The sequence below is a fragment of the Brassica rapa genome, chromosome A02 (genome assembly GCF_000309985.2).
Source record: "Brassica rapa cultivar Chiifu-401-42 chromosome A02, CAAS_Brap_v3.01, whole genome shotgun sequence".
Classification (NCBI taxonomy): domain Eukaryota; kingdom Viridiplantae; phylum Streptophyta; class Magnoliopsida; order Brassicales; family Brassicaceae; genus Brassica; species Brassica rapa.
Genome location: NC_024796.2, coordinates 7623784 through 7647717, shown reverse-complemented (window position 1 = coordinate 7647717; position 23934 = coordinate 7623784). Strand labels below are relative to the sequence as shown.

General features: G+C 32.1%; 3 protein-coding genes and 1 pseudogene across 4 annotated transcripts; 1 reads left to right on the top strand and 3 right to left on the bottom strand.

The window, feature by feature from the left end:
• Positions 1-22: 22 nt before the first annotated feature.
• LOC103852256 lies at positions 23-2052 on the bottom strand (annotated as a pseudogene).
• LOC103852044 (arabinogalactan protein 22) lies at positions 2019-2651 on the top strand. Its single transcript, XM_009128935.3, has 2 exons — positions 2019-2253; positions 2345-2651. Exons 1-2 carry the CDS (start codon positions 2136-2138, stop codon positions 2416-2418), a joined length of 192 nt encoding a protein of 63 aa, XP_009127183.1. The 5' UTR covers positions 2019-2135; the 3' UTR covers positions 2419-2651.
• Positions 2421-5471, bottom strand: LOC103852043 (late embryogenesis abundant protein 49). Its single transcript, XM_009128934.3, has 2 exons — positions 4137-5471; positions 2421-3638 (listed from the first exon to the last, which is right to left on the bottom strand). Exons 1-2 carry the CDS (start codon positions 4221-4223, stop codon positions 3204-3206), a joined length of 522 nt encoding a protein of 173 aa, XP_009127182.1. The 5' UTR covers positions 4224-5471; the 3' UTR covers positions 2421-3203.
• Positions 5472-12170: 6699 nt separating this feature from the next.
• Positions 12171-23135, bottom strand: LOC103852041 (ethylene-responsive transcription factor CRF3). Of its 2 annotated transcripts, XM_033284104.1 has the most exons (3): positions 21312-23135; positions 20612-21263; positions 12171-20294 (listed from the first exon to the last, which is right to left on the bottom strand). In XM_033284104.1, exon 3 carries the CDS (start codon positions 17722-17724, stop codon positions 16666-16668), a length of 1059 nt encoding a protein of 352 aa, XP_033139995.1. In that variant the 5' UTR covers positions 17725-20294; positions 20612-21263; positions 21312-23135; the 3' UTR covers positions 12171-16665. The 2 variants fall into 2 exon arrangements, with proteins under 2 accessions (XP_033139995.1, XP_033139994.1); XM_033284103.1 differs by having other exon boundaries at positions 20612-23135.
• Positions 23136-23934: the final 799 nt, after the last annotated feature.

Below are 23934 nucleotides of genomic sequence, written 5' to 3'. Positions count from 1 at the left end.
TTAGACTCAAATCCAACTAGTCTACTATATTTTGAGGTGGAATAAAGTAAGGAGCGTCGAATGGAGAAGTTGTGGCGACTAAGGGGTAACCATCCACCAGATGGACACCAGGAAATGAAGTAGAAGGGACACAGAAAGGTTAAGCCATTGAGTGTAGACTGCGTTTCCTTCTTCGTCTAGCTTGTACACCATTAAAAATTCTGTTTTCATTTTAGCAACACCTTCCACGATCTCGGCTGTCTTCCTATACTGCTTAACCAAGAAAGTCTCACCGGTGGATGGTGACTCCACCAAGTGTTGGCTCATGCAGCACGACTGCACGAATCCATAAGCTCGTGTATGGGAGTGGGTAGCTTGGGAGGAAGGTTTTCAAATTGCACGCTCTGAAGCTTGAGCTTATCGTTAGGTTCGCGGAGATCCCATGAGCCGATGAGGTGGCCTCCAGATCCGGGAATACGAAACTTGTTGTCTTTCTTGGAAAACATGACACGGGAGGAGTCGAAGCAGGGGTTTTCGATCTTGATGTCGGTCCACTCTGGTTTACTCTTACCGGCTGGCTTGCAAAAGCTGAGCTGAGGTCCTAAGAACTTGACAGCCACAACACAGTCTTCATCATCCTCTGGAGAAGATGATGACATTGACATAGACACGTTGGTGACGATTTGGGTTTGGCAATGAGGCAGAGGGATGCAAATGGGATCTTTATACAATGCATACGGGTTTAGATCTTCATCCGTCCTCCTTCAAACTGGCTACTCACCCATGAGATGCCCTGATCGTTACAATAGTATCAAAACAATCGTTATATACCAACTCCGCAGACACTTCTTTGCAAATAAATGACGCCTAATTTTTCTGGATTGACATTGATAGTGCTGAGTGCTCCAAGGCGATTATCATGGGAAAACTCGTGTGGTTGACAAATTTAGCGCCAATGATGAAACAAGGAGGGGTTTGACGCAAGGAAGTTGAGAAGCCCTTAGGTCATCTCCAAACCAACTCCAAAACACTATTTTAGTGTAATTTCACACTATTTTAGTGTAACCTCTCCAATCCAACACTAAAAATTACACCATTTTAGTGCAATACTATAATTTTAAACCAAATTTGGTGTGAAAATATAGTGTTACACTAAAATAGTGTAACTTTTAGAGTTGGGTTGGAAAGGTTTAGTGTAAAAATCACACTAAAATAGTGTTTTGGAGTTGGGTTGGAGATGAAAAAAGTTTTAGTGTTGAAATCACACTAAAATGGTGTAATCTTGACAGTATAATAGTGTTTTGGGTTGGAGATGCTTAGCCAACTCATGTTTCCTCGAGAACCGGCTAAGAAACAGAGACATGAGTGTTCTATAATTCATGCTCCCTCAGTTCCTTAAAGTTACATATTCTAGAGAAAAAAATTGTTTCAAAAAGATCTATTTTTTATTTTTTCAATGTATGTTTTATTAATTAGTTGCTTGTACTAATTTATTTTTTATTCGCTTAAAGTTATTGAAAAAAATAAACACAAAAAATAATGCAAATTTAATGTATTTTATTAAAATGTGTGAAAAATATAAAATATGGATCTTTTAGGAACGGATGAAGTTTTAATTTGTTATTATAAGGATATTATGGTATTCACGGGAATTAAAATCTTATTTTTTAAAAAATCTGCTAAAAATCTTATTGTGACAAATCTAAATTCAAAATGTTTCATTTTTTCAATTTTCCCCTTTTAATACAGTAAAAATATTCTTGAAACCGAAAATTGCAAAACGAGAAAGTATTGAGAGAAAGAAACAGGCTGGAGAATATTCGTTTTATATGATCCTTCTCTAACACAGCTTAGAAACAGAGCATGATTAACCGTTTTTCCCGTTAATCTACAATTAATTAAAATAAATAAAAAAGACAACGCACCAACAACCAACGAGTGATTAGAGTTTAAGACAGAGAAGATGTGTGTCAGATAAGACCCAAGCTGTCCGGGCCCTACATTCCTTTAGGCATGTCTTTTTACTATTTAACCGAATCTTATTAGCTCTCTTGTTCTTTCACCAGTCGGCATTTTCTTGATTTTGGTGAGGGATTTCATTAAAAAAGAAAAAGACATTCCCTCGCCGGAATAATCACCGGAGATAAAGAAAAAGAATGGCGTCCCTGAAATTTCCTTTGGAGATTCTCGCCGTCTTCGTCATCATCTCCGTGATTCTCTTGCCGATTGCTCATGCACAATCACCTTCGCCAGCTCCAGCACCCACTAGCGATGGTATTATAATCTTCGATTAACATTTAGAATTTAAATAATCTTTAAGAAGAATTGGATTATTAATGTTTGTTTTGATATTGGGATATGGCAGGAACATCGATAGATCAGGGGGTAGCGTATGTTCTAATGATGGTGGCTTTGGCGTTGACTTATTTCATTCATTGAACTTGATGGATCCTCCAGTTTGTTCTTCCTCCACAATGGTTTTGTTTCCTAGTGTTTGTGTTCTTAATCATTTTGGCCTTTCTTTATGTTGTTGGATTGACGTGAGATGCGTAGAAAGTCGAATGATAGTTAGGTTTTGGACATCATGCTTTGTTCTGTTTTTGTTGGTTGGATGATTGGTGTAACTTCTTATTCTTGTTTAATGGAAAAAACGTAATTTTAATATTTTTCAATCATGAGGTAATTATATAGTTATTGTTACCGAAAAGAAGAATAACGATACAAGTCCATCAATTATTATTGACTCACTTCTTCCCCTCTAATTTAACAATGTACCATCTACCATCCTTCTCACTAGTTTACACAAGTCGTCTCAAACTCTCTTCGGGGGATCCCGTTTGTAAGTTTTTGTGACTATTCAAAGCCAGGGACCAAATGGAAAGAAAATAAATTGGAGACAAACATGGTTATTCTATCAATCACCATGCAACCGTTTAATAGAAAAAGAGTTGCACACCTACCTCTCTAAGATTCAGAACTGCAAATATCTTTACACTGGCAGATAGTTGCAATATCTTCACCCTAAAAATAGTTGTGAATATGCTTAAGTTTTGATGTCGCAGTTCGTTCATATGCTTAAGTTTTGATGTCTCAGTTCGTTGTTTATGGTAAAGATAGTTGTTGTGCGCTTTCCTATAGTTCATTTTGTGCAACAGAAGAGAGGCAATAAAAGTCATTAGACCATATATAATATGTAACCGTTATATAGATATTGCAAATTAATATCATAGAGAGGGACTGCGATTTAATCTATAAGCTGCAGTGACAGACTCAGCGACGCCTCCAGGAATAACATGGTTATAGGGAGGATGAGTGAGCTCAGCCTGAACCACTGCTTCCGCGTCTTCACTTGTTACTGATCTATCTCTTGTTATCTTCACATCAATCTCCGCGATAATATCGCGCAGATGAATCTTATTCTCATCTTCTTTACCTATCTTTTTGTTACGAGCAACCGCCTCATTTGCCACGGCTGTTATACTACCGCCGCTCTCTCCGGTAGCTCTAGCTTCCACCTCTTTTATGGCAGCTAAGTCTCTGGTTTCCACAGGCTTGTGGCCGACGTTAATGGATGCTGCTTTGAGAGCCTCCGTCAATCTCGCCGACCTCCCGATAAGGGCATTAGCCGCCGTGGAAATTTCTTCTGTGGGACCTACAAACTGTATCAATAGGTTTAGATCACATTTGATGTTACTAATGGAGGTTCTTAGGATGGGATTATAAGAAACCTTCTGTTAATTTTTAACTAAAAAGCTAAGAATCGGTTTTTATATCTTATTTAAGAACCGGTTCTTAGCTTTTTTTAGTTAAAAATTAAGAAACAGTTTTTTATATTCGGTTAAAAACTTCATCCTAAGAACTCCATTAATCATGCTCTAAGGTCGCAATTGTTTCACAAACCTATGTCTATATTCCACATCGGAATCGAACTAGCTAGGGGCCCTAGCCTAGGGGCTCAACACACAATAAGTCCAAAGAACCCACCACTAGCCTATGACACATTGTTACAAGACCTATGTCTTGTTGGTCATAAGTTAGCTACCTTGGTTTCCTAATGGTTGTATCATTTGCTTCTTGTAAGTTCTAACACAAACGCGTTTATTCTTTTGGTTCGTTAGTAGAGCATACCCAATAACAAAAACCAATATCTATATTACCTGTCCACCGTGATTTGATTGAGAGACCCTAAAGTGCTCCTCTACAGAGATGTTGGTGAAACTAGCACCATCCTTTGATGCAGTCATGTTTTAAGTATTTGAACTCTGTTCTTGTTTTTTTCTTCCTCGTTTAAATAAGCCTCAACCTCAACAGATACACGTCAGTGTTAACAGTACACGTGTTCACATTTGGTGCGACAGTGACCTTCCATGCATCGGTGAGACCAACGCGGATGATGCTTTCGGCCATTTGGGCCTCACCGAACGACATTAAGCATTTAAGTTTAACACATCGATGAAAAAAACTAACACGTGCATTTCCGGGCCTGGTGAGTCCCAACCCGTTTTCGAAAACTATTCATCCCTAGTTGAGAGGCATAGTGAAGATTGATATAAGTATTGGCTCACTAATGGCCCATATATATTCCAAAACTATCCAGCCTAGTTTATTCAACTGAAGCAATATATAAAAAAGCTAAGAATCCAGAAGTTTATACTTTATAGTCCTGACTATCTTGATTTCTTATGTGTATGACTTGCGTTCATAGCAAATTTTCTTATGTGTATGACTTGCATTGATAGCAAATTTTCTACAAGTTCCAAATATCCATTGTATATAACGCTTTAACGTATAGTCCTAAAACAAAGTAAACTGTTTTTGGCTACTTTTTGTGAAGTTTTTGGTTTTTGGTTGTATTGATGTGAATTGTTTGTGATGTGAACAAAGGAGAGATCATGGGAGGATAAGAAGTCAAAGAGGGATGCATATAATGTGGCCTACGGTATAGCAAAAGTCATTTTCTTAACATCTCTTTTGTCTCTCTCTTTTGTTAAAAAAATATTTTTGTTCGCATCACTTTTTCTCTACACGCTTAACGTTATAAATGGCTTCTTGTTTTTCTTTCTATATCTGCGTCCTCCCTTTTTTTCAATGTTGTAAACATGTTTTTCAACGTGATTGGACAAATAAACAATACCTATGGATTATGAAAGTATTGGTTTGACACTTTGTTTGTCCTGGTTCGCATTACGGGAAATATCACCCCGGGTTTCCTGTCAAAATATATCAACCCAATTTTTTTTTGTCTGGAAAGGTTTTTTTTGGGCAAATATTTTTCATATTTAGACTATACAATATTGTATAGTAAGATACTAAGATACTGAAATATAGTATGTGAAATTATAAATTTATATGATATACCATCGAAATTTGAACAGCTAAACACTTAGGCTAGTTGACAAAACCCAAAAAGACATTTTTGTTATTAGAAATGATAATAGAATGAAGAACCATAACTTACAGTGTACAAGACTATGTAATTGATTGGGGGGGGGGGTTGGGGGGGGGGGGGGGGGGGTTGAATATAAGCACGTTGTCATTTTGTCAATCTGTCACTTCGCAAATAGAGAGTAATATCTGAATTTGGTGACTTCCATTCTCCCCCTATTCTACGATTGGAAACTGAAAAAAATAAATACATATATATACAAGTGAAACTACGTTTAGGCAGACACCAAACAGTAATGAAAACTCGTTCAAGAAGATAAGAAATGATCGCTCGTGGATAGTTTATAAGGGGATAACCGAAATAATATAATTAGATATTCATTTTCAGATGTCGATTATAGATTAAAACGAAGAAGGGTTGGACCAAGTAATAATTATGAAATAGCCAAGTTGCTTCATAGTGATACGACAAAAGCTGATGAAACCGGTAGAAAGTGTTTTGCCACTTCTAAATAATTATTAGCAGATGGGTCGCAATATATTCTTTCATATCTTTCTTCTTTTGTATTTTTTTGGGTAAAACAGTGTAAAGCTTGACGCAGACAGATAATTATTGTCATAACGGTTACAGGTCATCAAATAGCTTCTCTTAATCCAAAGTCTCATAGGACATGAATTGCATGTTCGGGTAGGGATAATACCTGATTTGTTTCCATCGCTAACATATAAATGCAACTACAAACAATATTTAGATTTAGATACATATCAAATTGATTATGCTCGACCATATATTTATAAGCTAGTTTCTGTAGAAGTAACTTTATGTATCTGCTTCAGTTATATGACTCAAAACATAATTATTGAACCATACAACTGATACATATATAGTTTTTAAAAAATGTATCGGATAATCCAGAGAACAATTTGCATTTTTATGTATCTGCTTCAATTATGACTAAAAACATAATTATTAAACCATATAACAGATGCATATATATCGGATAATCCAGAGAGCAAATTGCAAATATTAACTATCAAAGCCTGTCAAAACAAAGTATTTTTTTGGTATTTTAATAAGTCTAAAGCCCAGCCATATTAAAATCATAGTAGAAAAACTCAAATCCTTATTATTGGTTTATATATTTTGATTGATTTAGAAATCTATATAGTATTTATAAATCCAAGTAAAATATGCAAATCCGGAGGTTTTTCCTCGGATTTGAGTCTTTGTATTTTTAACTAAAAAATCCAAACAAATCCATTCAAATCCATTATAAAATCAAATATATTAGTAAATCCGTACGATTGAATAACACTTGATTTGATATAAAATTTATGAATCATTAAACCAATAACACATGATTTTAATAAAGATTTGAAAATCACAGAACCAATAACACTAGATTTAGTTCGGATTTTCAAATCCATTAAAATACAACAACCAATAACCCCTCCTTAGTTTCCCAACTCATTAAATGAAAATTTGAACCATTTGATTATATAAAGATTGGTAAAGCATTACAATACGAAAACTAGTCACTATTTCGTTTTTTTCTTCCTTCAGCAAGATCAGTTTCATTCCATAGCTATCAAATATATTATGTAACATTGTAAGCTATTATGTTTCTGCTGTCCTACTATCACACCCTACATGTTGCTTCCACGTTTTTTCTTTATTTCACTATTCATTTGATAACCACAAATTGATAAATTCTCAACTGTACATATACACAGCGAGAACTAAAATCGTTTACGGTGTTTAGTGCCGGATAAAATGATTCAACAAAGGCAGAAAATTAATCATATATGACTATATGAGTTTACAAAACTGAAGAGAAAATGTGAGTAGAAATCATAAGGCATATAGTTGTTTCAAAAATGTGTACTTATACGTAAACTTTAAAATAAGTATCTCTGTGAATCGTCAGATAGCTTTAAGTGGACAGCTATAGTTTGATCCCATACTTCCACCAACAAAAACCATACAAACTTTAAAAAGTTTCTATTTTAGACAAAAACAAAAAGCTTCACGCTACGTTTCGCTATATTAACGAACCTAAGTACTAACGCGGACGGTAAAATTTGGACACGTCGTTCTGAACAGACGGGCTTTTTATTTTACTTACAATCATGTGACTGTGCGCTACAAATTGCAGGTCCCATAATCACATCACGTGACCTTGTACGCTCTCTGTCTCTCAACATTCCTTTTTAACCTAGAGTTAAAATAAATACTTGCTTAGTTTAAACTTGTCTAGTTTAGTGATTTGTATTAACAATGTTGATGTTCTACAATCTGTGTTCAAGCCCACATACCACACATACATTGTTGACATAAATACATAACGCAGCCAGAAATGTTTAGAATTTTTCTGATATTTTTCTAAAGACAATTCGATGCTCGTTCAGAACACGCCTACAGGTAAGATTGGAAGATCGAGAAAAGAGAGGAACGAAAAGAGAATTGTTCTGAACTATGCCATAAAGCATTTGGAATCTGCAATTTGGTAATATGCTAGGTAAAGCTATTAGAATTAGGCATATAACTCTTGCGCCAACAAAGCCAAACGAGAGAGTGTATTGGCTATTTTGATCAATCCCACTGCTTCAGAGCATGCAACGTGTCACTACAACATTAGCACTAGCTGCCTTGATTAGTCAACGTTCTCTTCCTGTAAAAGTGTGTAATGCCATATATTACCGACAACAAAAACTAGAGGTAAAAGAGTGAATATAGCACTACTTTACAAAGATATTCAGATCTCAATAAGGTAAATAAATCTCAGAAGAAAGATCTTGCAATACAGAAAATATAGATACGAAGTTATGATAAAAGAAAAGAACAATAGCTAGGGGACCAAAACAGCTTCAACTTCCCAAATTTTTTTTTTGTAAAATGAATTATGAATTGCGGCTATAAATTACCCACTTGTGAAAAAAATTTACTAAAATCTTATAATATTATTGTGATTTTTCTTTTTTCTTTTGCAATATTTTCCAAAAGAAACAAACAAACAAGCACAGTCTACTGCATTGTATATGTACGTACCTTATAGTCATTATAGAGCCTGTCAGTTCGTTATAACCTATTAAATCGTTGGGCTTTATTTGACCGTTGAGAAAAATGGAAAAATTGACATGCACATTCATTAGGAAAGCTGCAACTTTTTCTTGTGAGAGCAAACTATGTGATTTCCCATGCACATGAAGACTAATTTGCGGCTCAGCTCGATTAGGACAGACGCAAAACAACATTTTACTAGATATGTATAAACAACATGGTTAGTTCGGTTGATAAAAAAAAGCTTCTTTATGTTCCATAGAAAAGCTTCTTTAAGTTCAGGCGAAACTAATTTATCGGTTTTTATATTTTGGTTTACACTTACACGGTGATTGGATTTTCTTGACTATAATAGAAAGTTAGAAATTGTACTTTTCTCTTTAGCTAGTGATGTAATTTATACTTTTCTTTATATCATTTGGAAGAGCCCTTTTATTTTTAAAAAAACTTAGAAGTTTGGCGAAAAAATATACCTGAGCATACATGAAAACGCGTGACTTCAGTTTTCATGATTATCATTTTTATGTTTATGTAAAATAGCAGATTAGCTGAATATATAAAAATGATTAAAACGAAAAAAATTGGGGAATTTTAAAAAAATTAATTTACAGCCTCAGGCCGCTTCTGTAACAACAAGCAAGACGGCACTGTGGCCTCCAGCTGACTACGTGGAAGCTTCATCGGACGTCCGTTTCCCGATTCGGAACCGGAATCGAAATCGGAACTTTGTGGAAGCTTACGGAATCTCACTTCCAAAACGTTTTTAAATTATTCTCTTTAAAAACACGTTGGAAGCTTATGATTCTGTTTTGGAATCACGTTTCCATTCTATAAAAAACACAATATCTTATATCAATAAAAATACAAAATATAGTTTTTAGTTTGTATAAAATCCAAATATAATATGTTAATTAATTATAAAGTATTAAAAATAATTAATATAATAATTTATTTTAAATTTAAGTTATGTGTGTTTTCGCTGATTTAATATGAAATCATTTAAAATTATTATAAATGAATAAATATTTTATTTTAAATTTAAATCATATAATTTTAGGTCTTGAATTTTTTCAAAAATTCTTATATATATATATATATATATATGTATATATATATATATGGATACGCTTCCAACACGTACCCGCTTCTTAATTTTTTTAAAAAATTCACTTATGCTGCGCTTCTATAAATAAAAAGTGCAGAGAAATAAAGGTATACTCCATTTAATTTGTTATTATCCCGCCGAAGGAAACTTTTAGTACAAAACTTAACTGTAACTGTTAATGTTCAAAAAAAAAAACTTAACTGTAACTGTTTGATAGTAAAATCATATTCTATTCCCTTAGTCAAAAAAATCATATTCTAAATTCATATCTACAAGTGCTTTTTAATGTCTTAGCAGATGCGCATATGCATATACTTATATATGGTTTTTGTTAAATATATTTGTTTATGTTATCATGCATGAGCGGTGCTTATAATAAAAAGTTAGATGGTCGATGTGTTTATTGTCTATTTCTGGTGGAACTATGCTGTCAGAACATATATTTATTATAAACATATATAATTTTCGAAACGAAAACATTAAAATAAATGTATTTGGATTTTGTATGGAAATTAAGTGTGAAAAATGACAAAATGTGAGCTTCTTGTGCATGGTTGATATTAGCCTATACCTAAGAGGCCAGCTCATTGGGGGGGGGGGGGGGGGGGGGGGGGGGGGGGTGGGAGGGGGGTTCACGTTTGGCATGTATAAATGCGTCCTGATTTTTAAATATATCAAGATTTTTTCCAAATAAAGAAACTTAAAATAATTTTATTAAAAACCTGGTGTACATATCAGCTAGAGTGTCCAGAGAAAAAATGGTTTTTAAATCAATTTGATTGTTTACGTTTGTTTGAATTTGAATTCCCGTTCTGGAAACTTCAGAAAAACTACGTACATACACGATCGATTCTTAGTAAAAAAAAAACGACATACACGATTGATGTTCTACTTAGTAGTCAAATCAAATACTAAATTACTGAAGAATGTTTATGTTTGACGTCAAGCTACGTACTACCATTATCATAATGATGGAGATATATTTGCATAATGTTAACTGTTTACCATACTTCTTTAAATATATAATACCGTATTCAATTTCGTATACATCAAAACAAACATAGTTCCCTTCAAACCAGTTGAGTTACCTACGCTTTTTAAAAATGCATTTCAGAATATGAAGGGATTATACGAAAGTTAAATTTACTGTTTTCCTTATTAATCTCATATAGTATGTTATATATATATATATAGTTGGTCAGGTTGAAATGTCAATTGGTTACTATATATATTACTGTTGCTTCCTCTGTTCCGCATATGTATCATGCTACAAAAGCTTACAAAGTGGGTCAATGAGGTAGGGGTCTAGGTGTTGCTACTCAGCAAGCCAACAAATAAGTTCGTTTTAAAGTCTTTGACCAATCTGTGTCCATTAGCAAGTTTTGGTAGTGTGTTTTCTTCTTTTTGTTTGTTATTTGTCCATTTGTGTGTGATGAAGTATTCAATATGTATTTTCCAGTATTTCGTATTTTGATTCGAAGTTAGAATCTTCTCAAAATTGACTGAATTATTTTATTTACACCTAATCGGTCCTAATTTTGAGTCTATCGACTGTGGATGAGAAGCCACAGTTATAAGCAATAATAATTTGCATAAAGAGGGGTGAATCTTAAAGCTTAAAAATGCCTCAAAAGTAGTTTGAAAGGTAAAATTATAGAAAAGTTACCTCAAAGTGTAGGAAATTTTGTTTAGAGAATTTTAACTAAACCAACTTGCATATGGTGACTTTTTCGATACTCCAAAAAGGGGAACTTATATGTTTATACATATGGAAAATGGTACGAACAGGAAAAAACAAAAAAAAAATTGAATGTAACTCACGTGAGTAGAGTAGAGACATAATGATCCTTAGCTTCACATGTTATATAATATGCTTGAATTATCACTAATTTAAGATATCCTTATCAAGCATGCATCATACATATAAATATATTATGTGTGCATGTATGGTTTGATTTACAAACACAAGCGTACAGCCATAATCACTCGTTATGGATATGTTAGTTTTAATTCAAGACCAATGGAAATAATCATGACTGTTACACGGCATAAATTCAAAACATTGTTTCATTTGGTAAATATGGAAACTGCTGGTTTAAATCCAAATTTTTAAAAGACACCTTTTTCTTCGTCAGAGTCCAACAGTTAGAATATTTAATCTATATTACGTACATGTTAGTGAAATCTAAATTAGTTATAGACTTATAGTGTTGACAAGTTTTCTATAAGAAACGAATAGTCCATAGACTAGGAACGAAAATATAGAATTCACATACGTCCTAGGGGATCAGTGAAGATGTTAGAAAGTTTATCGACAATACATGTAAGATATAAATAAATTGGACAACAAAAAATCCATACTTGAACTAGTTCTTCCCAATCCCAAACCGTTGACTGTTACAAAATCAACAAGAGCTTTGATCCGCGGTGTTTATTTTTATTTTTTTATAAGTAAATATTATTTTCATAATTGATGATATATTTTTAAGATTTGCCATATAATTAATTGTATAGTATTATATTTTCAAAAGTATAGCGAGAATGTAATTATTTAACATTTAACATATAATTAATTGTCATTTGTACTGCATTTTTCTTATTTTATAGATCCGTTTTACATCATTCAAATATTTATCTATAATATAATATTTAATACGTTAAATGTTAATAGATAGTTTTATAAAATATTGATAAATCGTTCTAAGTAACTTTGATCTCCACCATTGTAAGACAAAATTTGTTGACATGGTCCATAAGTTGCTTGAACGATTTTTGTTATGATTTCGGTGTGTTTTTATATAATGTTTTGAATATACTTGATATATATTTTTGGTTTAGAAAAAGTTGCCGAGTTATTTTTAGATCCATTTTATAACATTTAAATATTTCTCTATATTATAATCTTTAATAAAATTAATTTTGATAGATAGTTTTAGGAAATATTGATAGATAATTTTTGGTTTTTAGGTAACCCTGATCTCCACAATTGTAAGACATAACTTCGTCGACATAGTCCATAAGTAGCTTGGACAATTTTTGTTATGATTTCTGTGTGTTTATATACTATTTTGAATATACTTGATATATATTATTCAATTTAGAAAAATTTGCCGAGTTTTTTTCAGATCTGTTTTATATCATTTAAATATTTTTCTATAATATAATCTTTAATAGGTTAAGTTTTGATAGATAATTTTAGGAAATACTGTTGAGACTATCAAAATTACTATTTTAAAATGTTTATAGACAGTTGGTATTTATGTATTCTGGTATTAAGCTTGATAATATTTTATCTAAGAAGATGAAGAATAAGTTTATAAAATTAAAAATTCAGGTTTTATTTCCCAATATGCTAGAAAATATTTTTAGCATTAATTTGTAAGAAAAGAATAAGGTATGTTTTTTTTTTCAACAAAGAATAAGGTATGTTATATGCTTACTTTAAATTATGAAGAAACAATTAATGCTAAAATCTAGGAATAGTTATAATTTTAGTAGCAAAATCTGTAATTTTTAATTTGATTGAAGAGTTATTTTTTTTTGTACTTTAGTTTTAATAGATTAGATACATTTTTTTTACATAGATTTTAAATACAACCTAATATGGAGATTTACGATCACCATGTCAATTTGATAGAATCAGTTTTCATTTTTGACCAACTGAGGAAAACAATTTAATTATACAACTATTTTGATATATTTTATAATAAACGATCAGATAATATTTATTTCATGTGGGTAATGAAAGTGTGATCATTCGAAATAAAAGGCTTAGGGGTGGAGTGGGAGCTCCCAATATATACTTGGGTATTATACGCATAAAGTAAGAGACTAAAAGCTTGAATAAGTTGACAAAAAAAAAGGCTTGAATAAAATAATAGACGCAGCTAAAATATACTACTTGTATGTGTAAATTTCATGGATACACATGATATTTTGAAAGTTATGTCTTATGAGTAAAAATAGAAAAAAATCATCTTTCAATAACACTAGATTTATTTAGAATTAGAAAATCATTAATAATTTTTTTAAATAACAAGAGATTTTAATGAATTTTAAAAATTCTGAAATCAATAACAAGTGATTTTAGTAAAACTGTTAAAATCAACGAACCAATAACAATAGAATCTAAAAATTTCCAAAGTCGATGAGAATTCATTTGCCAATAACCCCTCCTAAAAATATGAGAAAATACTAACATAATATCGTTATTAAATATATAAGTTGGATACAAACGTTTTTTTCCATTGACAAACAAATTATTAATTTATGTTTAAAATTTATAGTTAATTATACTCAGTTTAATAATAATTTTAATACCAAAACTAACAAATGTGAAGTTAAAATAATCATTACAAAACCTATAAATTAAAATACATAACATAAATACAATGAATTTACCATATATAACAAATCAAATAGTTTATTCAGTTTTATATACTATTATAAAGTATATGAAAGAGTTAAATCAAAATTTTATAAATATTATCAAATTTTCTGGGTTTTTCGGGTCAAACGGTCTCGGTTCACAGGTTAATGGCGATTTTTAAATTTATTGGTTTTTATTAAAATTGATACGGTTATTAGAAATTAAGTATAAATAATTTCTTATGATCTTTGGCTTTTTAGAAATTAAATATAATTAGTATTTATAGGTATATGATTTGTATTTTAAAAATTTAGGTACCCATTTGGTTATCGGTTCGATTTTAGTTTTTTGATTCAGTTTTTCGGTTCTCAAAGATATAAGATTCACTCGGTTATTTATGATATTCAATTCAATTTTGATTTGTATTTTTCAGTATGGTACGGCTTGGTTCGGTTTCGGATAAATATGCCACACTTATACACTATTTTACATATAAACTCATTTCAAAAATAAATCTGTGCTTTTCAAACGTGGATCAAAATCTAGTATAGACCGGTCGGTGCAAAAAAAAAATAGAAATTGACATTTTAAGGGTTGTCTACAAATTTAAATTCAATCTAACAAAAAAATGTGATCATTAAAAGATTTCTTTAACATTTTTCCCTGAATTTTGTTTTTCATTATTGTTCCCTCTTCTTTTCATGTTAAAGTGTTTTTATATTTGTTTATCTAGTTGTTAGCTAGAACTCATTTTTGTTACGTTTCATAGGGCTATTATCTCAAACTTTCAAGACCATTAGGACATGATTAACTCCGGTTTTTTAGTGGGAGTTCTTAACTCCGGTTTTTTAGTGGGGGTTTTTAACTCATGATTTAACATTTTTTTTTGTTTTTTTTTTGTTTTTTTATACTTTTCAGCTAAGAGACGGCTCTTATATCTCTTATTTAAGAGACTTTAGCTTTTCTTAGTTAAAATCTAAAAAAAAACTAAAAATCGTCTCTTAACCAAAGATAAAAACCCTAATTAAGAATCATGGTCTTAGTTTCTTATGTCAGTCAGAAATAAAACAAGGAGAACTCATTAAATACGATTTGTGACAAGGAATTGGAGTTTTGTTTCATCTTGATTCATTAATGGTTGATAAATCCGATTTCCATAAAATCAACCATCCGGTGTATTTGAAAAATCCAAAACAAAAACTGCCACCAAAATCTTAAAATTCTTATTTATAAGCAAATTATGTTTAGTAGAAAATTTCAAAACCTTAGAAATGCTCTTAAAATATTTTGTTAGAAAGGTTATCAAAAACGTTAATTTTTTCAAAAAAAAAAAAAGAATCACAAGTTTATAGGTGAAGTTAGGATTATAGGATTCTGATAATTTTTTTTATAAAAAGAAAATAGTATCTTTTTTTTAACTCTTGCGTAACATAGATATAGAAAATGTGAACAAAACACCACCAAGAACAAGATAAAGAAAATAGTATCTTTAGAGCCACAATTATATTATATATTAAATAATATGTATATACGTATATGCTTTTTGTTGAGTTCTTATTCTATATGATTTTTACGAGACAAATATTTTACATGATGGAAGATCACTCTACCTTTCTTTCCTTTTTAACTATTAAAGCAAACAATCTTCTATTATTTTGTGTCTAAAAATTTATTTAAATACATAAGTTTGACTTCATGATATACATATATATATATATATGTATATATATTTTTACTTACATCACTTTCACAAACGTAATATGATTAGAGGCGCCAAACACTAAACCCTCGATATGATTACGATACACAACACAATAAAATCACCGTTAATACTTAATAGGGAAACACACCCTGGTCGCATGTGATCCATACATTTAATCTCTAAGTTTGAGACTAACTTTTCTGAATGTTTACCAAATTATCAAAAACTAAACTGGTACATTTGAGAAATCTTCATCAAAACCACTTAAATATTTAAAACCATATAATTACTATAGTGTTGTTGGTTTTGTTGCCGCAACAGGCTGCGTCTGAGTCTGAATTTGTGTCTGTCTCTGTTTTTTCGGTAACTAGTGAATTAAGTTAAAGACAAAATGGTAAATAAATTAAGTAAATGCAGAATTAAAGTCGCGACCGCTGGTTATTTCGGAGTCTAACGCTGGATGCTGTATTCGGACACAGATTCAGATATCTGCGTTGATGAAACGAACAAATTTTAATTGAAAACACATCCGCAGACGCCGTACCTGCGTTGATGAAACGAACTGGAGAATTCTGTGTAACCGCATATGTATATTTCTGTGAAATAAAATTCTTACCGCTAACATAGAAAGGTAAAAATAAAAACTCAACACTCTTCTGTTATAGATTGAAAGAAAACTTAAAACAGACCAAACACAAAGCCCTTCAGTTCACTGGACACGACCGTAGTTGGGGCCTCGCAGTTAGACATTGACAAAGAGAATGCCACTTTGGCTTTTCTAAATTGAATAATTAACAAACTAAATAAATGCAAATGCTATAAATATTAGAGTCTACAAATTAAACACGTTCGTGCAACTAATAACACATTTAATTAATAAATAACAACAAAATGCATTAACAATTTGCCACTATTTCTCCAAAACTGTTTTACAATCTCCTGACAAAACTAAATTATTAAATTTATAAAAGCTGACTAAATAATAAAAAAAACATCAAAATTTCTCAGTAGCCTCATAGATATTTGCTAATGGTTTTCCTCTTAGCGTCTCCTCACTCATGATATTAAACGACTAATAGTTCTGATATTAACGAATCATCAAAATCACTGAACATTGAGCCGATGTCTTTGATACTCGAAGATGTAAACTCATCGTCAATGTTCATACTACTTTGACCACCCAAGAACATATCACCAAAGATATCATCATTTCCTGAAAATACTTGACCCATTGGTTGATCAAATATCGAAATCTCCGGTGGAGATTCGTTGAAATAGTTGTCCAGAAATGAGGTATCCAATGGAAACGAATCATCGGATTCACTTGAACCGGTACTAAACCGGGTATGCCACCATGGTGCATCTGAACTCTCCGGTTCCGGTTTAGCTGATTTACACGGCTGCTGTATTTGTTGCATCTCTTCGGATGATTGGAGATTGAGAACGGATGTAGGAGACGAAATATGTTGAAAATCTTCGGTTGATTCAGAACTTGATGTTGTTGTTGTTGTTGTTGTAATGATGCTTTCCGGTTTATCAATAACCGGTTGCTCCGGTTCTGATTCATCTTCTTGAGATTGAGGCGGTACGGAGAAATTGGTTAAAGCGTCCGGTCCACGGAGTCTAATAGCAGCGTTATCATAAACCACAGCAGCTTCCTCCGCCGTCTCAAAAGTACCAAGCCAAATCCTCCGGCGCTGCTCCGGATCTCGAATCTCCGCCGCCCATTTCCCCCACGGCCGTTGTCTAACGCCGCGGAACTTCCTCCCATTTTGGCCGGAGGAGACTGAGACTTTGAGAGAACGGTGACGGTTCGAAGCCGCCGGAGATTGAGTTTCGTCGGAGAGTCTCTTCCTTTCCTTCATGGAAACTCCGGTGATGTTGATGTTGATGTTGTTGCAGCCTGGCTCGACTTTGATCTCGTTGACGAACCTCTTGACTCGTCGGCGAGGGAAGAGGAAGTCTTCTTCTTCGTCACTTGATGAATCGGTTGCGTAAGGATCGGTCATAGAGACACGAACGGTTCTGACAGAGTCAGGTCGAGTTTCGCCGGAGAGATATTTAGTGACTGATGTTTTGTGCTCTGTGTACTTCAGTGGTCGAAGATCCATGTATTCCTCCATCAATATTCTTTTTTTTTTTAATTCTCTATATTCGCATCAAAATGAAAAAAATAGCGAAAAGAAAGGGATTAAAACTTGAAAAGTTTGAGAAGAGATTACTGGAGAATCAAAAATAAAATAAAATCTTGTGAGAGATTTTATCACGAGAATTTAATTTAAAATGGTTTTAAAAGTGAGGAGAGATTGAAGATTTTTCGTTTGATATTTTGGTAGGTGAGAGAGAAACTCGTTTTGAAACACACTGATTTTGCTGAGGGTGTGCAGAAGGCTTCTCAAGCTCACTCCTCAGAATCCTCATTTATAGGATCAGGAGGAGAGATATTATTCATTTTTAATAATAAAAGTTATGGTATCTCTTGTATTAACTTTCTTTTATTTTCTATTCCTTTTCCGCTCCTCCACCGATGGCAGTTCTGATATTATTCGCCAACATCCAAGGGTAGTTGCGGAATAAGAAAATTGTTTAAAATTACTGGACGCCGCATTCATGAGAGCAAGTTAAATGGTGACACGTGTCAATATATGATATTTGGCCTCTTCTTGTTGCCTATGGTATGTGCTGAGTCAGCGCGTGCTATCAATCTCGAGCCTTACCTATTCATGTCACGTGACCCCCAAGATACCCGGTCCTGGTGTTTTTTTCTTCTCATTTCGTCACTAATTTTATTATAATAATAATAAGTTACCTCTTCTCTACAAATTTTTAGAATCTGTTTTACTAGTTGTTATCATTCCACTAGCTTTGACCGACATGTATGACAGTATGACTAATTAATGATGATTTGTAGAGAGTGCACGTACTAATGTTTTTTACTTAAATGAGTTCACCAACTGTTAGCAAATTTAAAGAAACTTCCTTAAACTGATATATTCAAATTTTTGAATACACTGTATTGTACAGTTCATTATATTGTTTTCTAAAGTAGAAAACAAATAAACTTATTTATAGAAGTATATATATTTATTTAGGAAACTTTTTATTTAAAATATATTTGTTAAAACAATTTAGAGAAAATATCTGTTGAAAATAAGTACACACTGTATATACTAGTTAAAAAATCTTACCATTTTACAGCTAGAAGTAACGTGGGAAACAACCTAGAATTTGCCGCCATTTATAATTTGGTATGGCACATCTCTAGGCTTTTTCTGTATTCTTTGTTTTTCACGCGCTATTTCACCACTATTTGATCTTCGTGATTTTCACACGCTTCTCAAGTAGCATTTAAATACAACTTTTTCTTTTTAACAAAAGAATTTAAATAAAATATATTTTCTGATCTCTTATTAAATATACTGCGTTTGTTTTTCTGGGGTTTTATTTGAGTTAAAAAAATTATTTTCCTAATTTTTAGGAAATAAAACTCATAAAACAATAGTGTATTTGTTTATTTTTGGGTTTGATGCATTAAGATTTGGTATTGTGCCTTTTCCCTTTGATTCTTTAATGGATATAAAATCATATAGTGTATACTGTGACTTATTTTTGGGTTCACTCCCTATAGTGAACTTTTAGGTTCACCAACCGATAGGATTGTGTTATTTCATATTTGATATTTAAAAAAAAAAAACAAAATATTGTCAAAATATATTATAATTTTAAAATTAAAAGGTAAAATAAATAAATAAATAGTAGTAATTACAAAAAAAAATATTTTTAACATCGTCAGCAAAACACTAAACTCTAAATCATAATTCATAAACCTTAAATCCTACCCTAAACCCTTGGATACATGCTAAACTCTAAATCAAAATCACTAAACACTAAAACACTTAAGGGTTTAGGGTTTAGGATTTAGGATTTAGGATTTAGGGTTTATGGTTTTAGTGTTTAGTGTTTTTTATTTAGAGTTTAGGATTTATCTACGGGATTAGAATTTATCCAAGGGATTAGGATTTATCCAAGGATTTAGGATTTAAGATTTAGAGGATGACATAGAAGATGCCCATTTCTGTTCGTTAGTCATCAGGTTATTGGGTATGTATTAGTTGATGTGAAGGTATCTGATGCCGTTGTGTTTCCTTTCTGTTGTGGCTTCATCTCACATATGGGATGATTGTGAAGAGGTGTGTGGGTTTCAGACTTGTGAGATGGTTACGTTTTCGGAAATCAGATTACGATGTATGTAGTGTATCTAAAGGCGAGTGTCGACAGATCTACTGACTAGTTTAGACACCCAGTTTCTATGAAGTCGCAAATGTATGTTGGGTTGCTTGTCGGTGGTTACTAAAGCAGGAAGCTCCTGTCTTCTTTCCATACTATTTCTTCTAACTTTTGGGTTGTTTATTTTATGTCTTTATCTTCGGATTCATGTAATCCATAGACATTGTTTTTACGTTGACCAGAACTAACTTTTTGATTCTTATTATTAGTGATGGCATTTGGGCTCTCCCGCAACCAAATGACCCGCCCCGTCGCGGGCTCAGTTTCATTCGAGTCTCTGCGGGTCGTACCGCGGCGGGCTGCGGTCTCTGAAACCTATGACCAATCCCGACCCGCCCTATAGCAGCGGGTATGCGGGTCGGCCCGCGGGCCAGCAATCTTCATCAAGGCTTGGGACCTGTGTCACCTGCAAGAAAGAGGGACGAGAGTTAAGACCGGGAAAACGTAAATCTATCCCGAACAGTCAATTTTTACATTATCAAGTTTTTCAGAACCATCAAGTTATAAACATAGGTTACGTTTGTTATAAGCACTTATAATTCAGCATATATTAATCAAAATAGACAGTGACACCTGTAAGAAGAAGAGTTAAGCATTAGAGATATATTATCAAGTTGGTGAAAATCATCAAGCTACAAGCATTACACGTTTGTTACAAGCATTGGTTACTAAAGGGAATTCAAACCACAATACTACCTATTAAACGTTGGAACAAAGTCTTACCTCAAGTCCTGAAGCAACCCGAAGGCAGAAGGGAATAATATCAGTCTCTCCTCTCCTTGTCCAACATCACTCCATCAAACAAGTATCGACTCATGAATTCATGATCATGCGTGAAAAACAAAACAAGTGTAAGCGATATTTAATAAAAAAGAAGACCAATGTGTTATCAAACAAGATAACAAGAGTGCTTGAACCGTGTTATCAACAAGAATCAAAAACAGAACAATACTTAAAAAACAACAAAGCCATCTAATACAGAAACAAAAGAAGAACGACACAATATATATATATATATATATATATATATATATATATATATATATATATCAATACCGAAACAAAAACAGAACAATACAGAAACAACCAAGAGTAAAGTTGTGTTGAATTTTTTAATTAATAACTAGCAACCGAGAGTAAGCAGAACAAAAAGAGAACAACGCTTATACAACCAAGCCATCTAATACATAAACAAAACATAACAACACAATATATATATATATATATATATATATATATATATATATATATATATATATATATATCATTACACTGTTAGGAAAAAATACTTTCGCAGAGAGACATAATCTAACTAAGAAGATTCACAGAACACATTCACAGGGATAGAGACAGAACAAGGAAGAAGATTACTTACCTTCGTTATGAAGGGACGAGCTAAATACTTATGAAGAAGATTACTTACCTTTGAAAGGACGAACAGAAATCTAAAATCGTGTAAACAGAGAAGCACGAGCTAAATAACTCTGGACATGCAAGTCGATCTACTGTACAGAGGAGAAGAAGAAGATGCTTTGTCGTCGTCGATCACTCGATCGAAGAAGAAGAAACACAGAGAGCAAGAATCACTATCGTCATCACCTGTTCACCGTTTAGCTCTATTATCGGTAAATCACCAAAGAGACAAACGAGAAAACTGTAGCGGGCCTCAATGTTTCCCCGCATCCCGCTTTGGCCCGTCCCGCTTCGGCCCAGTACCATCGCGGTCCTGTCCCGCAAGACCCGCAACTAAACGGGCCATAATATCTTTACCCAATCCCGCCCCGCAATGGGCATTTCCGGGCCAGGCCCGCGGGCAAGCCCCTGAATTGCCATCTCTACTTATTATGAATAAATATGTTTTAATTTTTAAAAATAGATAAGTGTGTTTTAAAGTCTATAAAAATTTAGTACTCACATGAACTCCCTCCCCCCTCCCCACCAAAACTCTTACATGAACCATGGTCTACCAATCCTTCAAAATGGCCGAAGAGATAGCATTACTATGGTTAAAATTATTTCAAACGTGTAGTAATATTTTCAACTAATTTTTATTAATTAAAATCTGCATGATTAGTTTATGAAAGTAAGTATTTGTGTTAGTCAAATGCAATGAGTTTTGTGTGCATAGGGTATCGGATTGAAAACCCTTTAACTTTGATGAATACTAGTACAAGTTTATAACCTTAAATAATAATAAAAATAAAGTCAAATGTTAAAGTGAAATGCAAATCATTTATAAATTTGATGTCTCTAGCTTTTTATTAGTGGAATTTTAGAATAACATTTTAATTATATATAAAGTAGTGCCGCTTATCGGGAAAACTCAGTTGTTCTGTATATTAATTAAAATGTCAAAATTAAAAAAAAAAAAAAAAATCAGCAAGTTCGAACGAGGCGAAAGGCAAAAACAATCTACTAAAAGTCAATCCCAAATTACTGAAGACCGGACGGTCAACCGGCTTTCTGTTGTCGCGAAGTAGTAGAAAAAAAACAAAAAAAACATCGTTAACTAATAAAAAATGAAAACAATTAAATCTTTTTATAAAGAATTAATTTTTTGATAAAGAAAAAGTTAGTAATATAAAACACTTTGAATTTTAATAAAATACGTGTTGGACATTTTTTTAGCGAAAATACAAAAGCTGTTTTCTATAATTCTATTACAAATCAGTAGAAATTTTATCATATATCCGATAATGGTAATGTTTTCGTTTGACAAAGTTCAAATTATAAATTTTCAAATATCTTGAGGCAGACACGTATAATAGGAAAACTGTTACAACATCATAGTAATACTTAATATATATACATATATATATATATACATTCTAAGAAAATAGATTAAATTAGCAAAAAAATAGATTAATAATCTTTTTCTCTTTATTAATTTAGAATAGATTAAATTAGCAAAAAATAGATTAATAATCCTTTTCTCTTTTTTAATTTCAGTTTCGTTCCTGAAAATATAATTCTTATTATCAGAACTTTATATAGCATATTTTAGCCCCCGCAAAACTGTAAATAGTTATTTTGTTTTGCAGTAAAAACTTTTTATAACAACCTTACAAGCAAACTGTAAAAGAAAAAAATGGGACGTAGGCAATATGAAGCATGGACGTGGGCCATAAAATCTAAAGAGTGAGATAGCTTTGACCACATATCATGAGTAGATGCATCCTCTTCAGTCGCCTCCTTCTGCTTTTATTATTATCTTTTAAAAAAACTTCCCTTTAGAATTTAAATATTTTTAATCACTTACCACAGTTCGTTTCTTACATATTTTTAACAATATAATATCTATTGTAAAAAATACATTTTTACAGAGATGAACCATTATTTTATACTAACCTTATTAACTAAACTGATTTGATTAACCATGTTATATATATGAACACTTCAACATTATCATTCACAAACTAAACGATGTTTGTCACAGCTTAATATTCCAAGTTGGTTGTATTATTTTAATACCAAACCAGTTCCTATAAAAATCCATAGATATGATTATGGTCTACATAAAACCGGTTCAATCTTTCCATCTGCTATATTTTCAGAAAATGACTATTTATCTTCGGTTTTGTTAGATATTTAGTCTAACCAATTATAAATCGGTTAGTGATAACTTCTAAAACTTTGAAAACACTTTGTTATTTATTAACACTATATCAATACTTTAAAACATGTTAGCAGTAAAATTGTGTTTTAGAACAAAATCTACTTATTTTAAAAGATAATATTATTTTGAAAATAGTTTTGATACTATGTGTTATATTAAACATAGTTATATATATTTGAAATAAATAATTATATACATAAATTATACTTTTGGTTAACTAAATTATTTATCAACCAAATAAAAATATTCGGGTAATTCAAGTTTTCGTGTTATCCGGTTTATAAATAGTATTTTTAGGATATGTGGTTATTTAAAAATTGAATGTAATTAATATTTTTAAATATATAATGTTTATTTAAAAATTCAGGTACTCATTTGGTTCTCGGTTCGGTTTCAATTTTTCGGTCATAGATTTATGATTTGCTATATT

What these genes read in the sequence shown, in the direction of transcription:
- LOC103852044 (XM_009128935.3), top strand. Translation starts at nt 2,136, where the DNA reads ATGGCGTCCCTGAAATTTCCTTTGGAGATTCTCGCCGTCTTCGTCATC. An exon ending in TCCAGCACCCACTAGCGATG is followed by an intron (nt 2,254 to 2,344) that starts GTATTATAATCT and finishes GGGATATGGCAG; the next exon opens with GAACATCGATAGATCAGGGG.
- LOC103852041 (XM_033284103.1), bottom strand. Translation starts at nt 17,724, where the DNA reads ATGGAGGAATACATGGATCTTCGACCACTGAAGTACACAGAGCACAAA.
- LOC103852043 (XM_009128934.3), bottom strand. Translation starts at nt 4,223, where the DNA reads ATGACTGCATCAAAGGATGGTGCTAGTTTCACCAACATCTCTGTAGAG. An exon ending in AATCAAATCACGGTGGACAG is followed by an intron (nt 3,639 to 4,136) that starts GTAATATAGATA and finishes CTATTGATACAG; the next exon opens with TTTGTAGGTCCCACAGAAGA.